Source organism: Varanus komodoensis, unplaced genomic scaffold (genome assembly GCF_004798865.1).
Source record: "Varanus komodoensis strain SLA01 unplaced genomic scaffold, ASM479886v1 scaffold10, whole genome shotgun sequence".
Classification (NCBI taxonomy): domain Eukaryota; kingdom Metazoa; phylum Chordata; class Lepidosauria; order Squamata; family Varanidae; genus Varanus; species Varanus komodoensis.
Genome location: NW_025335269.1, coordinates 30,298,191 through 30,314,833, shown reverse-complemented (window position 1 = coordinate 30,314,833; position 16,643 = coordinate 30,298,191). Strand labels below are relative to the sequence as shown.

Sequence of the window (16,643 nt, the reverse complement as noted above, 5' to 3'; positions counted from 1 at the left end):
GAATGTGTTATAATTTATGTTGGTAATGTTATGTTAGTGCATTTACTGTACCTTAGTAAGGAGTAGTTATAGATGAGGTGTGATGAAAAAATACGATGAATTTTTATTTTTTAAAAAATATTGCAGTAAAAGACAACATTGCCATTAATCCCCCTTGCTTCGAACACACTTATCAAAAGACTTCCAGAACTGCTTCAGAAAGTGGCAAGAATGATGAAATAAGACTGTTTGAAGTGAGGGGGAGTATTTTGAAGGGAATTAATGGCACTGGACTTTTACTGTAATTTTTTTTTAAATTTAAACATTCACTGTATTTTTTGATCACACCTCGTATATAACCAAAAATAAAGTGAAAAAAAAAGTACTGAAAACTCACACACTGAAAATGCAAGAGATTACTTGGGTGCACAACAGATGATGTTTATGCTGCTACTGCATTTTTTCACTTTGCTTGCAGTTCAAGCATAGACGCATCTTTCAAACTTCATAGCAATTTTCTCTCGACTCTAACCTTCGAACTCTGGATCGTTTGAAGTTAGAGTCGTTTGAATTACAAGGCATTACTGTAGACAGAAACATGTTTGTGTATACAGTTTGTAAAAGTAAACCCTAGATATCAAGGTAAGAATACGGGATGAAGACCTAATTAAACAGAATAAGAACTAAAGATATTGTAATTACCAAATTAATGAAATACCTTCCTAGATATCCGTAAACTCATAAAGAAAATCCTTAAATATTAATATGTTTCATTTCATTTAGAGCCTTTCTATTCTGCCCAATAGAAAAATCTCTCTGGATATATGGAGACTAAAATTTATAATAAAACATATATGGAGATTAAAACATATAATGTAATAGAACACATACTATAAAAAGCTTATGTAGAAACATGTAAAGAGAAAGATGCATAGATAACTCCCCTCCTCAAAATTTGTTGAATGCACATCTGCATACAATATAGCAAGATGATAGAGCTGGACCTGCAAGCATTGAGTGAGTTTGACCCAGAAGTCAATTCAGTCATTCTTCCAACTGGCCATCTTAGGAGAAGACCAAGGGATCCAGCTGATGGTGGAACTGCAAATCATTTGACTTTCCATTGGGTATTTTTAAAGACTTAAACCTCAAAATGACCTTTGGCCTTTGGAAACTCCCCTTGTTTGAACATGGCAGATTCATAATAACAGCTTGTGTGGTTTTAGCACTCTTTCTGTGGTAAATATGTATTAGGTAGAACTTTATAAGATCAATTAAATCAAAACTTCACCTGCAGTACATTGCTGAAGCTAGGCTTCTGGAACGGAGCAAAGTGTAATTTTCCAATTACACAAACTGTAATTGGAAAAATATGCCAGTACAATAATGAAAAGTGCTCAAAACCTGGTTTATGGATGGAGGGGAAGGATAACCTTTGTTGTTTGTAGATGAGCAAAACATACTTCTTGAAAATTAGTGAAGCATCTGTCTTTTTGACAGGTGGGATGTGTATGTTAAGGGTCACGTATGCTGCAAGGATTCCAGCATCGGTATTGCGCGCGTGCGTGCGCTCTCTCTCTCTCTCTCTCTCTCTCTCTCTCTCTCTCTCTCACACACACACACACACACAGAGCGAGAGCGAGCGAGCGAGTGCAAAATGTTCTTCCCGCCCCTGGTGATTCCAGCCAGCTATTTATAATCAAAGCTGACCCAGTTTGCAATTTGTTCCTGCACTAGACGACAGTGTGACATAACGATGCAATAGCAGATGGAAAGCTCAAAACTGCCTTTTATATAACTAGAATTATCTGACAGTGAGTTGAGAATATGCTAAGCAACTATATTGTACTTGGCCTGCGACAAACTCCATAGCACTTTGTCACTAGGAATCCTGCAGGACAGATTGAGAATAAACTGGTTTTAGCACTGCAGTTTTATACCCCTGCTCCCTGCATCCCCAATTCATTGGTGTATCTGTCTAGGAAACTTGTGAAATGTATTAGGGCAATGGTTTTGCTAATTAAGCAGGACACGATTAAGCTGCTCAGATGAAATTCCTGTTTTGGCATTCAATTGTTTCTTGTACTGGGGGAGGGGGAGGGGGTTCCCCCTCCTTCATGAGGCTTCTCTATTCTTCCAAATCTTTATAATGATACATTTAAATTAATGTTTCATATAAATAGCCAGCTAAGATTTATTTAATTGAAACAGTTTAAAGGAACAGGTTCAAATACAACTCAACCTCTGGATGAAAAATACATTATTAAGCTGCACTATGCGTAACTTCCAAACTGCTTAACCCTTTATTGCACTGAACAAGTTTTCTTGTAAGTTTTCCAAGATTAAAATAACTTATTTACATGGAATTATTATATGAGATTGTTCCTATTTTACATTAAGATTATTATTATTAGGGTACCAACAAATGAAAGGGGAAAATCATGTTATGAAGGATCTAACTATGAATGAATGTCCAACTGAGTTTATATGGATGAAAGCCTGTGTATTATAGTAGCTAGAGTGTTAGTATAGGACCACAGAGATGTGGGTTGAAATCTCTTCTCAGCCATGAAGTTCATTAGGTGGCCTAGGCTCAGTTGCTATCTCTTAACCTAACCTACCTCACAGGGTTGTTGTGAAGATACAATGTAGATGAAGGGGGAAAGAATATTGTATGTTACCTCGAAGTACTTGGTGAAAGGATAGAACACAATTGCAATAAATAAAGATTTAAAATTGTATATACACATTCCACGGCTTCGCATAGGGACAATAAAGAAAATAAACTCATGTATTCTGTTCTGTTCTAATTTCAGTAAATAATCTTGCTTAAGTTAATAGCTTTTTGTACTTACGTGGTATTTCAGAATTAAAGATGAGTCTTCCTCAAGTGATGAAGACCCTAGAGCTTCAAACCAAGCCTTTGGATCATTGCCAACAAATACCAATCACCTTCCTCTGTTGTCTGGAATAGGTTACAAAAAGAGCCTTCGACTCAGTTCAGAACAGCTTGTAAGTGATTTCCATATCAGCTTTTCACATCATTATCACCAGCAGCTATAATTCACAGGTGATGATAATGTGGCTTTCAGTGTCAAGTCACAAACCTTCCCTGGCCTTACCATGCCATAATAGTGTAAGGAACCACAGACTGGCTCAACAGCCAAGTTATGTCTATACTGACTGGCCAAGAAGTGGGGAAATCAGGAGAGGCAAAGCCTCAAAATGATTCCATGAAACAAACTCCCTCACCCCCACAAACCCCTGTAATGAAATGCTCAGGATGCTTTGATTAAGACCTTCAAGAGCAGAAGAATGCAGTTTTCTTGTTAAAGCAACATTTTTCCCCGACTGGAAAAAATCTAGGGTTGCAAGCAGTGGTCTTACTAATGGAGTACTTTATCTGGAGATGCCAGGCCTTGGGACAGAACTTTGACTCTTGCAGTATGTGCAAATCAATATTAGTGCTACAAGGACAGGCACTCAGGCCATGGGCCATGTTGAGTAAGTTTCTCTTTGTGTTTTTAATGAAGCCTTGCTTGTTAATGAAGAAACAGTATGATAAAAAGGCCACCTTTGATTCTTTGCAAGAAGAAGAAAGGCAGGGTATAAATGTGATATAAATATAATCTAATAAATGAGAGCAATGACCAAGGAGTATAATGCCTATATTTCTTTTAGGAATTCAATTCATATTTTCCTAAGGGTTTAACATTAAAAATAAAACATCCTTGCTCTTCAAACTCATTTATTAACTTTTTCCCCAGTTTGTACATTCCAGACCATTGCAAGCTATAGACTATACACCAGAATTTATATTATTTTAATTGGTGGGTTATACTTCAAAACCCAGCAGAGTTTCCCTTCAGGTCTAACACTGCGTTGATCAGTAGGGAGATAAGGGCTAAGTACATGTGTGACTAAACATGCTGGCTAGGGGATACTGGGAGGTATAGGATTTTTTTTTCCAAACATGCATAGGATTGTGCCCTAAAGCAATTAATCATCTCCTCTTTCAGAAAGCACTTTAACAATATTCTGAGCCCTCTGGTTTGTCAAGATGCATAGCCTGAACTCTAGGTTCAGTTTTGCTTTTTGCTTTCTTAACAGAAAGGTTTAAACCTTAAGAATGGACCCAATGATGTGATTTTCAGTGTTACAACACAGTATCAAGGAACATGTCGTTGTGAAGGCACCATCTATTTATGGAACTGGGATGACAAGGTCATTATTTCTGACATTGATGGCACAATCACAAGGTGAGTTCTTAGCAAGATAACAATATGCCATGCTTCCCTTTTTTGCAATCTCGGAGGCAAGCAAAGTAGCAACATGTGCAGAATGGTGGAAGCCATTTATTTATATTAAATGTGTAAACGCCTCCCATTAGCATCGTGCCCTCTTGATTTCCATTCATATTTGAGAGAAATCTTAAATCCCTGTATCTTGCAGACTTGGGTGGCCCAATCCTATGGTGCTGTTTAATTTCACACGGTGTACAAGCTCAGCTGCTCTTCTTCCAGCCCCTGTCCCATGCTAGATGGAGTGGTTCCAGGCAAAGCTTTTATTTATAGTGCTGTGGTCTGGCCCCATTAAGGCACAGGAACAGAGGTTGTTATCTCCTAGTTATGACCCTCCTGTGTCTTCCCACTGCTCTTTTCATTCCTTTTTATTTTTTTGTGGCAGAAGATCCATGAAGGGATGAAAGAGGGACTGGCTGTGCAGTGCTTTCTAGTTGTTAGTGGTAGGATCCCTCCATCTGGAAGAGGTGCTGGTGGTTGGACTCAGTTCCTGTTCACTTCCGTCCCATGAAAGAACAGTAGTCGGCACTCAAAAGTCGTTCTGGAATTAAACCAATCTGGCAGGGACGGATAGGAGAGGAAACCCTCGATTCCTCCTCTGTCTGTGTGGCATGCATTGAAAGGCAAGAAATGTGGAGGCAGACAAATATACAGGCTGGATGTTACTGTAGGCATAGCACTGGGAGTTATTGGTTGCTTGTTGCTTGACATGCTGCGATTCATCCTGCTTGTTTTTATGGTTTGGTATTCATTTTGAAGTGTGTGTGTGTTGATGTGCACATTATTTTAAGTCACCTTGAGTACAGGTTTCCTGTAGAAAAACTCTGGATGAGGATGATTACTATTAGTAGTAATAGTAATGTTGTAATTAGCTGATGCGTGGGATCAAGTTTATAGTTCCAACACCACTCTGTGAAAACAAGAGAGTTGCTTGAAAGGAGAATGGAATGACTGTCCTTAGAGTTCCTCTGCTGTTAGCTGCTGTGGCATTACTTACACTGAGAGGCAGCTGGGAAGTGGATAATAACCATGATAAATAACAAAATACAACAACACAACCTTGTTTTATATAGCAGTGCACTATCATTTAAATTGTTTTGTTTTGTTGTGTTTTCTCTTTCTCCAGGTCTGATACTTTAGGCCATATTTTACCAACTCTTGGCAAAGACTGGACCCATCAGGGCATTGCAAAATTGTACCATAAAGTGAGCCAGTGAGTATTTGCTAATTTGCCACTAAGCTTTCCTGTGTATGTTTGCATCCATTGTGCATGGCAGCCCAGAATTCCTCATCACAGGAAAGCAAATCCTTCTAATTAGGTTAAATGTACTCCTGGGGCAGGAACTTGCCTCAAATGTTTCTTTTTTAGTTGTAGTTACTTATAGAGAGTATAACCTATACTTTTGGGGTTCAGCAGGTAATATCCAACTTGAAGTGTGGCTGTTTGGTAAAGAGGAGGTCACAATCCTCAGTCAGAAACCTTGGCACCGAAGAAAAAACAAAACCCCAGTGCAGCCGCTTAGCTGTGTTAAAAATAGACCAGTGAGCTAATAATAAGAGGGAGGGGTGTGAGGAGGGGCAAGAGGGATTGGATGGCTGAGAGGCTCCGTGTGGGCAGGGATATACATGAGAGAGAGTGGGAGGTGGCGCTGTCCCTCCTTCCCTCCCTCCCAGCTCCGGCATTGCCCACTATTGGCACGTCACCGCCATTCCCCCAGGCCAGAGGGAATGCTGCCCTTTGGGTGGGAGGTGGGGCAGGTTCTTTACTTACGCCTTATGCACATAGTCAAGTCCCTGTGACCGAATGAGAAATACCGTCTTCCATAATGCGGTGTAATCAGTGCCTGATAGAAATTAAAAGGGATTTCTTGGACCCCAACCGGGCAAGCCGTTCCCTGTATCCAAGCACTCCTTCCTGGGGCCAAGGTCTGCTTCTGTTCATGGATAGGACTGTGACACAGCAGAGAACCTATCACAAAAAGTGGATTTTCACCACTTTCCCCTTGCTGCCATACACCCTTCTGCTGTCCCCCAGCCCTTTGGGTTAGATTTATGGTGGAATAAAGAGCTACGCTGGGGAAGGGGAAAGGATTACAATTGCTCCCCCTGGTGAGGAGAGTGTATGAGCAAACTCTAGTGGAGGGAATGCTCTTGCTGATGAAGCATCTGTTAGATTCCAAGCCAAAGTTAGTTCACCCCATGAATGCTCAATGTGGCTGATAAAAATGAGGAACCAAATGCTGTTACAGCGTAACTCTGAAAATGTTTTCAGTGTGTTATGGTAATGAAGATGACGCAGTCTCTTTCTCTCTCTCCAAAACAGAAATGGGTATAAGTTCCTGTACTGCTCAGCACGCGCGATAGGCATGGCCAATATGACCCGAGGATATTTGCACTGGGTCAACGAGCGGGGAACGGTGCTACCTCAAGGCCCTGTGCTGCTGAGTCCCAGCAGTTTGTTTTCAGCCTTCCACAGGTTGGGCAAAACCACATCTGGCTTTAATTGTAGGCATTTCACGGGTTGGGGGTGGAGAACCTGTGCCAGTTATTAGTTGTTGAGTTTGTTTGTTAGCTTGGAATAGTTTTAGGGTCCCAACTAATTTCACGCCTTTACTATAAGATGAGCCTTAATTGGACCAGCAATATTGAGTGATTATTGCTGAGGATATGATAGGGTTTGTTTATGGTATTTCAACGTACGGTAATAGAATTCATTTTTTGCCTTAGAAGCAGTGAGAAGCACTATTGCCCCAGAAGTCAGTGGCCCAAGTCCAGCATGAGAAAATTGTGAAGGCTCATGGAATAAAATGAGACTTAACTAATATTTGCAGTGGAATAGCCATGGCTAGCTCTAGCTGGATTTGAAGCCTATGGTCAGAATTTTACCTGCTTTTTTCCTCCATGGACAAAACCCCTGCATTTTAATGGGGATTGTTAAATGTATACTGAGAAATCCCAAGATCCAATGCTTTCTTTCCAGTTTTGTTGAAAGGTAGCTTGATATTTGTTTTTGAAATTTTATACATATCAAATATAATACAGCCTAACCTCCACACTGCCTGTTTGTTTTGTTTCGGTTTTGTTTTGGTACATGATGATGAACATAGTGAAAGCAAATAGCTAATAAATATTCATAAGGTCAATTGTACTTCAGTAAATTGAGTATGATTTTTAAAAGTTAAAGTATGCTCAAGCAAACATGGATTCTGTACAACAATATTCCATGGATTTAGAACCTGGCCATGAGACAGAGTGAAATAGCTCTTCAAGAAGCAGATTTGGGGCATTAAATTGTCAAGTATTTCATTTGCACTTTTTTTTAACATTGGAAGAAGGTGCCATTTTTATCTTCCTCTTTAAGTGCTCAAAATGTTTCAAGCCATTTGAGGCAAAGGCACAACAAATCAGTTTCTCTGTTTTAAGAGCAGGCATTTCATGCACTTCAAGGTGTTGGCTGAAATTGGACCTCTCGTAGGATCCTCTGAGATGAGGATTTGCAGCTGCACATATCTACGGACAGTTGTGGAATAGTTCATATCACTACAGTGGATTTTCTGGCTGTCCCACTGACCCTATTCATGCCTGTTTCTGAAAAATACAGGCTTGAATAAAATATACACTTTTGTGTATGTCCAATAGGCTATCAAGACTCAGTCTCAGATCACAGTCTAAACAGGTTAAGCACAGTTACCTTCCCCTTCATGTTGTTTGTTTGTTTGTTTAACCTGTTTAAAGGCTGCTCATTAGTATCACACTCTCTGGGCAGCCATTACAATTTTAGTGGGTGAATTGGGCATATATGTGACTCTGGTATACTTGGATTTGAACAGCTAAACATTAGCTATATTATGCTCATTTTTAACCATACTGTCTCTCTATGGAGGTGTTAAAAAACCTTGGCAGGGAAGCAAGAAATAATTTAGAAGTCTTTATACCCTTTTTGGAGGAATTGGGAGTCTGATCCATTGAAGTGTTTCCTATAACTTAAGAAAAAGGCCTGTTATGCTTGCGGAACTGAATCATTGTCTTTTTGTCTATGGTTTATTTCAGGGAAGTGATAGAGAAGAAACCGGAGAAGTTTAAAGTTCAGTGTCTAACCGACATAAAAAACTTGTTTCACCCCAACACGGAACCTTTTTATGCTGCATTTGGCAATAGGCCTGCCGTAAGTACAAGTCACAATATTATTTACTAGGGGCTCATCCAGGGAGGAACTTGCGTGCTGATGAGTCCATACTGTAGTTTCAGACAGGGACTGCGGGCAGCCATGCATGATGTTACGTATATATGAAGGTTTACGTATATATGAAGGTTTGCACACCATTTCTTCACTTGGATTTTGTCATCTTTATCTGTCCCTTTTCTTACCATTTAGGTTAGTGGAGGCAAACATGGAGATTAGCACAAGTGTCCTTTGAGATTGACACAGAGATAGTGTGGGGGTAGTGGCTGTCCTTTCTACTTCCGTGTGAACAGAACTCAAGGAAATGTTATCAGCATGGCTTATTTTTTCCACCATTCCTCAGAATATGAAATAAACTAGGCATGTTAAATAAGCCAGTCGCTCATACATTCATGCACACAGATGTGAATGTGATTCCCTTGTGAGGATGAACACAATCCTCTAGTAAGTCAGTTGCTAGAGAATCCGTGGGGATAACCGGAAGAGCACCTTTTCCTCTTACCAACCTGCCAGTCGCTGAGGTCACCGCGCGAGACACTCCTGGTGGCTCCACATGACCCTTTGGCCTGGTTGGAGTTCTCCTGGCATACAGCCTCCTTCATACTGTGCCTCTAGAGGTCAGGCAGCCACCAGCATGACACTATTTCCAGTGCTCACTGAAGATAATGTTCTTCCAGCAAGGCTTCCTCGATCAACCAGCCATGGTTCTTCTTTGTATTTTTTTTTAAAAAGAATGTGCTAATCTTGGGCTTTATTCTTTTTATCTTTTATTAGTGACTAGTTTGGGATCTGTTCAGAAGTGGAACAGTATCTGAATGTTGTACATAGTAAATACATAAATAATGCCAGAAAGAGTAGCTGTTTCAGTTAGGATCATCTTGTAATAAGGAAAACTTGAATGAACTGAAAAGGCTGTCAGCGGGGAGGACGCTTAGAAATGCTTGTAAGTTCTTAAACTGACCATCAGTTAGTTGTGGGAACCCTTTCTTTCAAGCATTCCACCAACTAGCACCACATTCATATACGTGATGATTTTGCAAGCAAACTGCTTTGGAGATCAGGCTACTCCAGTGGTATAGCCCACCTGTTTCACAGGAATCTCATTCTGTAAAAGTTAGTCCAACTATCCTAGGCAAATCAAGGTTCAATCGTCGATGCTGAGCCTTGGGCTAGGATGCCAGGGTGGGCAGAGTCTAGATTTGCAGGAACCACTTTGACTTTTACTTGACATCTAACGGGAGCCTGATGCAGAAGACATACCAATCCTGAGCCCAGGATTTTATTTTGAGTACCCGAACTGAATGGAACTCAAGTCAGAAAAGTTCTTCATGTTTGCAACAATTATTCTTAATTTCAGCAATTTAACTCGTAGTAGAGGGAGGCTTCATTTTGCTGCTTCTTTTGTTAATCAACTGTGAATCAGAAATCTTTGCTAAACTACTGCAGATCACTCAGATCTATTAGATTGATTAATACTAGATACAACATTTAGTGCTTTCCCAGGCAGCCCTGGTTAGAAAGGAAAATAGTTACGAAACTTTTACTAAACTGAAGAAAGGTAGCTCTGATCATTTCACTGAAATGTTTCTCCTAGAACTACTGGGTCAGTTTTGTGATGTTTTAATAGAATCATGGTTTCTTGTCAGCCCTAAACCATGGTTGGTGTGTCTGATTTATCCCAGCAAATTTTGTGTACCATCACAATCAGTAAATGAAGAAGTATATTGGTGTGTGCTGGGGAAGAGATAAGAAGAGCACAGGTCCAAGGCACAACCAGCTCTGGTGGTCAAACCAGGGATTTTCATGATATCTGAACCAGGCCTTGCTAAAGAAGCACCAATATGAGAGGTCTTAAATCTTCCCACCTCCATTTGGGGGATATTCTCTGCCATAAGAGAAGTCATAACGTGCCAGGGCAAAGTCATAAAGTCCTTTGTGCAAACAGAATTTTTTTATTTAATAGGGAAAGAAGAAAATTGTATGCTGAGGTAAGAACAAGTGAAATAGTGAAAAAAGAAATTTCTATATTGTATATATATTGTTCTCTATTATCCATTGCCGGGGCACTCGGGACTGCTGTGTATGATAGGTTAACATTAACGAAATGCCACCAGCCCGAAGAATGCATAGTTCATGTAATTATTTTAGAAATAAAGAAAATGAGACCCTTCTGTTCTCCTTCCCAGGATGTCTATTCATACAAACAGGTGGGAGTCTCCCTGAACAGAATATTCACTGTTAATCCTAAAGGAGAGCTAATTCAAGAGCACGCAAAGACCAACATTTCATCGTGAGTATCCTCTTTTTTCTAATGCAGCATGGGCAGTGCCACCACACACAGCCCATAATCTTCCCAGCTTCTCTATGTGCTTAATCACTCAATCAGTCTCATAGGAGGAAATCCCTTCCTCTAAGACGAAGTCCTTGTATTAAAAAGCACAATCACTCTATATCTCTTGTCCACCCATGCTGTCACAAAGGGTCTGCTTTCCATGGAAGGTTTGGAAGACGATTCAGATAGTGGATCCACAGGTTAAAACCCTGGAAAAGTACGGGCAGGAACTGTAGGCAAAGTTGCAGTGCTTCCTCTCAGTGAGCCACTGCAGTTGCTTGTCACTTGCGGTTGTGCGCCTGTTGAGTCTGCCTCAGGGCATAGGCTTGGGAAATGGTCTCCTCTCAGTGCATTTGCAATAGCTTGTGCGTGTCCCTGTCTTCTTCTGACCAGCTGGCTTTGTCTCCTGACAATGGTCCACTCTTGCCAGCCATGGGCCTGATTTATTTCTTGGCCGATAAATTATCACTAGGAGACAGCTAACAATTTCGGTCATCTAATCCTTCTGTCACCTCAGAAAAGCCCAGGTTGGCTTGAAGGGGGCTTGCTCAGAATGTCTTACTGTTCGTGACCATAACAAGGGTTTGTGATAGTGATTTTAGTGTAAGAGGGACTCTGTATCCTTTTAAGGTCATCAAAAATAGTGGGGTAAGCAAGAGCACTTTACCATTCTAATGCATTTCTGACCTCCTGTAGGTCCTCCTATTTCAGGAAAGCTCTGACTAGGTCCAATGCAGGAGTGTGTTTTTCAATCTCTAGTCTTCAAGAACAAGCCCTGCTGAATTGAGCTATGCAGAATTCCCTTGTAGAAAGACTTGGAGCACATTAGAACAGTAAACCTGTGGCTCTACCCCATTGCTTTCTGCTGACCTACTTTGTGGTTTCCCATTTTGTTGGATTTTGTGCCTAGCTAGGGTCCGTGGAGGCGGATTTCATTAAAGTCTTCCTTTGCTGCGCTTTTTCAGCTGTGCTGCTGGATTCAAGTTTTGATCCAACCCTGACGTTACCTCAGTGACGCTTTCACAAATTACAACACACATCAAGTTTAGAAATAGGTTAAAAACTTGTGTGGTTCTGTTGTATTTCCACCAGTAATTATCCTGTCTTAAAATGCAGAGGAAAATAGCTACATTAACCCAATCCATGAACTCTTTATTAGCCATGTATTCAGTACACCAGGGTGAATATATAAGGTTATTTCTCCCCTCCAACAGGTACGTGAGACTCTGTGAAGTGGTTGACCATGTCTTTCCCTTGCTGAAAAGAAGGCATTCTTCAGACTTCCCCTGTTCTGATACCTACAGCCAGTTCACGTTCTGGAGGGAACCACTGCCGCCTTTTGAAAACCAGGATATTCAACCCGATGTGCCATAACTCCTTTCGAATAATCCAAGCAGCCGTTCAAAGGACCCGCTGGTCTGTGCTTCAGGGGGTGTAGCTGGACTTTGCTACCTCCAGTTCACCTGGAGTTTGGGGTGTCGTGAACATTGCTTAATTGTCAGTTCAGAAATTTCTTTCCATTCTTCTAAGGTAACATTTCTGAATGGTGCACTCCCAGCTCTTCTCTACGCTTGAGATATACCACATACCATATAGTCTTAAAGACATCTCCGAGTGCCAGGAGGCCAGGCTTGTCAAAAGCAAACCTGATACGGCCTTCCGCTTTTTCATGTCACTTCCGGTACCAGTGTAGAGTATCAGTCCGAGGCATCGGTGAGGCCTTCCAGCTCCTATTTTTCTCATAGAGAAGGGTGAATTAATTTAAGTCTCCCAGCCAAAATACCTATTTACATTTTTAAATCCCCAACAAAGTAGGATCACATCCATTGAATGCGACTGCAAAATAAATTGGTCTATAATCTTCAAATAGCTTAAATGTTTACATCATGACTGATGTGCTATGGTTGTGATGAGTGGCAGTCCTGCATTCTGGCTGAGGTAGCCCCCACTTCCGTGTGCCAATGCAGAACTGCCAAAGTGCATTTTAAACTGGAGGTAAACATTGCAATGTTTTGTTTTTTTTAATAGTGTTGAGTTCACTTATGCTAATACTTGTGTATAGGCTGTTGGCTCCTCTGGATCATGGCTATAATATGCAATGAGAGAAAAAAGGACTGGGTCTGTCTGTTACCATTGTTGTACAAGAAGGAATCTTGCTGAAATAATTGGATCCATACTGATAAATGACGATATTTGGAGGCAAGGATGCACACTGTTCCTGGTCATTGGTACTCCTGAGCAGAATTATGCCATTTAAATGTACATGTGATATACTCCATCATATGTACATGACAAGTACAATATATGTGGGTATCTGTTCCAAATTGCAAAGTAAATTCCTGCCTCTATTTGCTTGACAAACGAGGAAACTGAAATGCAGAATCAATGAATTTTATTTGCACTATCTGTAGCTACCTTACAAACTTTTTTTTTTTTTTTTTGCTTGTTGTGGATCCTCTTAGGATTTTTCTTCTTATGGGTTGTTCCAATGCTAATGTCACTTAAAGTAGACCCATTTTAATGAACGGGGCTTAAGATTAATCTTGGACACAATGCCTTGTCCTCTGCCTCCAAATGTAATACGTTTCTGGTATCATACCGTATAGTCAGACAGCACTGGGAATTTTCCTATTATGTTTTAATTCTATATTTCTCTTCTTTGCACAACTCTGTTAGGTTATGGTCCTCTTTTGTTGCTTTATAACATTTTACTGCCTTGAGAGTTAACTATGTGCATTACAAATGAATGTTCTAGATATTTTTTTCAGAGAAGCTGCTTTTACAAGTTGCTGGTGGTGCTCTTTGAAACACAGACTTCTTTTGACCTTATACCAAACAATCCTAAAAGATAATTTGGTGTTTTAAATTATGTCTTTTTAATCATATTTATTGGAGGGTTAAGTTTAGAATAGAGCTATAAAACTAAGGGCCAGTCTAGATGGGATGGTGACAGACCTGTGGCTTGCTGAAAATCCCTTTAAAGTGGCAGGAGGAGGGTTGGATGAGACTTAAAGCATAAAATGTGGGCATGGTGCTGTTGGTGAGACCTTCCTCTTGAGTGTGTTTCCTCTGAAATGTGTCCTGTGTCATGTCATGACTGAGTCCTTTTGAAATGAATGGAACTTAAAGGAGTTCAGTTAAAGCTACAAATCTATGCATAACTCACTTGGGATAATAACACAGAGTGGGGCATAAACTGAATAAGCATGCATAGGAATGGCTTACAAGTCCCATTTCGTTGCCTTTAATAGAACGGGATGTGATGAGATTTTGCTAGATGGTGTATGCTCATTCCCCTTTAAAGAGTGTGGTAGGGACCTCATCAGTTGCTGGATCTGGTGAAGGTGGTTTTCCAGTCATTTACTTCAATTCCCACTGAATCAAATGTTGGGAATAATTCAGGTGCATAAAGAAATAAAATCACTGATCTAATAAATCATGCATTTTTAGGATGGTGCATATTACCCGAATCACCATAAGGTTAAAATTTTGCTTTTTCTGGATTTTATTTGCTGCTTTGAACACAGTTTTTGAAACATAGGCCGTGGTAAAATTGTATAAACAAGCAAACAAACAAAAAGCTTGGGAATGACAAAGCCATGGAAAAACCAGCTGCAGGGTTAACATACCCGTTTTAAAGAGGATTTCATTTATCATAAATTGCCACAACTTGGTCTATACATTCTTCAGTGGTGTTACTGCCTCACCATTACATGTTCAACTGTGAAAATATATTTGCCACTTTATTTCAGTGTTTGTTTTCCCAATCACAGAATGTATTGGGTATAATTTAGATGAAGTTAAGCAATTCTGAATTCCATTTACTTTAATGGAAGTGTTTCTTAATTCTGTACCAAGTCAGTGAGATTCAATGGTACTTAACTGGGGCTGGCTTGTAGCCAAGAGAAATTCCTTTAAAAATTCCTTAGGAATCCACAGTCTTTTGGACAGTTACACATGTCCTAATGTTTAGGACTTTTGCCACCAGTGAAGATGTTCAGGACTGGCAGTACCATCTAGCTGATCTGGAAAATACTTGGGGGTGCCTTGGTTGTAGGAGAGAATACTAGCATTGGAATGCTAAATGAGTGAAGCTGTGTGGATGTGAAACAACTAGTAGAAGCCTTAGCAAATACAGCCGTTGTTATTAATGTCAGATACTGTGAATACATCTGGCTTCAAGTTACTCTTTTAAGTAAATTTGAATACCCCGCTGCCAGTGCTTTTTCAGAGATGCTGTTGCTGTCTGAATGTAGTTACATAGATGACCTGCAAATATACGTTACTCAATGACTATTTCTGACATTGGTTGATGGTTGTTCAGAAGACTAGTTTAAGCCATTTTAAAGCTTTGCTCTTACTAAAGGCTTAAAAATGATGTTCAGGTGCACAATTTCATTTCACTTCGGCTGCGCAGTCTTTATGCACACATTTTAAGCTGCATTGTTGAATTCCCAAAGAACTGGATAAATATGGAATTGCTGAAGGAATTATTACTCTTTCTGTGAAAGAAAAAACTAAATCTCTTGACTTTGCTTTCAGTGTACTGGTGGTTTTCTGTTACAGAAAAAGGTACCTTTTCTAATGCACTCTAAATGCAAAAATGTAAAGCCAAAATATGCTGTGTTTATACGTACTCCCATCTTCTAAACTAGAATATGCAAGAAGTAAATCCCTGCTATTTTCATACATTTGATGGCCATTTACCTCCACAAGTGCTAAATGGAGAAAAGTATCAATATGTTGAAAATCAAGTCATGTTGATGTAATTTTGAGGGCTGGGGTGGAAGATGAGTTTATTTTAAGACTGTTAATGAGTATGTTTCTGGAAACTACTTCCTCTGTATATGATGCACTAGTGCAATGAATTACGGAAAACAGGATAACATCGCATTTTGATGAGCCGAATGCAAAGACTATATATTGTAATAAATGCAGTCCAATAAAAGAATGTTCCAAAAATCCAGCTGTGGGGTTTAATTTAAAAAAAGTATGCCAAGTATATGTTAGCCTATATTAATGACCTGAGTCTGGTTGAATTTAGAAAGATAGATTGAAACAGTCACTAAACTGTCTTCTTGCAATCAAAGGAACGCTGAGGATGTTTATTCAGGGGCTGTCAGGATTGTATCTGGATGGTTTCTGAAAGATCTGCATGTATGCAGTCCCCCACCCGGTAATACTATTCCTCTGCTGGCTTTACTAATACACGAGCTAATCTGACAAGGTCAAAGAGGGCATGAAAAGAGAACTTGGGGCACTGATCATTGTTGCTCTGTTTTTGAGTGTAGGGTACTTGAAACTGCCTGTTTTTCTGTGGAGTGCTCTCCTGGGCCGATCCTCACCATACCGCATCCCTCCACTGATGCAAACTAGCAAAGCTGCTGCTTTCAGTTTTTCCATTCATTGGAACATTTCTGAATTTTAATGGGGTGCTTCAACCACACACTATGTGCACCTTTCTTTACCTATGCGGCTTTTAGCAGAATGATTGATTGATTAAATTACCTCAGCCAGCATCCTAACCATGACAACAACGGTGGAAAAAATATCCCTCTAATCCATTGGCAGCTCTTATCGCACATAATTGAGGAAGATGGAGGAGTTGGATTGCTATTTAGAGTGGTTCAGTTCAGGAGCTGTTCTGACTTTTCAGAGACCTGATTTCACAAGGTCCTAAAAGCCTCTGGCAATGTCAGGTGTTCTTCGTGCTGACAGGAGTCTATTTATTGATTCAGGAAATTCATCTTGCCCGGCTTTTAAGGAGGTCTGTAAGTGGCCCCTTCCGGTTACTCATTCATTGTTTCCAAACATGAGTCTGCTCTGGTGATCAGCTTGAAAGTGGTGG

At 40.1% G+C, this 16,643-nt stretch overlaps 1 protein-coding gene across 3 annotated transcripts in view; it reads left to right on the top strand.

The window, feature by feature from the left end:
* The window catches only part of LPIN1 (lipin 1), a 57,820-nt gene extending 42,063 nt beyond the window's left edge, over positions 1-15,757 (top strand). For all 3 annotated transcript variants that reach the window (XM_044417966.1, XM_044417955.1, XM_044417945.1), the window contains 7 exons: positions 2,847-2,991; positions 4,090-4,238; positions 5,407-5,493; positions 6,604-6,756; positions 8,331-8,445; positions 10,650-10,753; positions 12,010-15,757. In XM_044417966.1, the coding sequence (XP_044273901.1) occupies positions 2,847-2,991; positions 4,090-4,238; positions 5,407-5,493; positions 6,604-6,756; positions 8,331-8,445; positions 10,650-10,753; positions 12,010-12,169 (913 nt within the window). In that variant the 3' untranslated portion in view covers positions 12,170-15,757. The remainder of the gene's footprint in view (positions 1-2,846; positions 2,992-4,089; positions 4,239-5,406; positions 5,494-6,603; positions 6,757-8,330; positions 8,446-10,649; positions 10,754-12,009) is intronic.
* Positions 15,758-16,643: the final 886 nt, after the last annotated feature.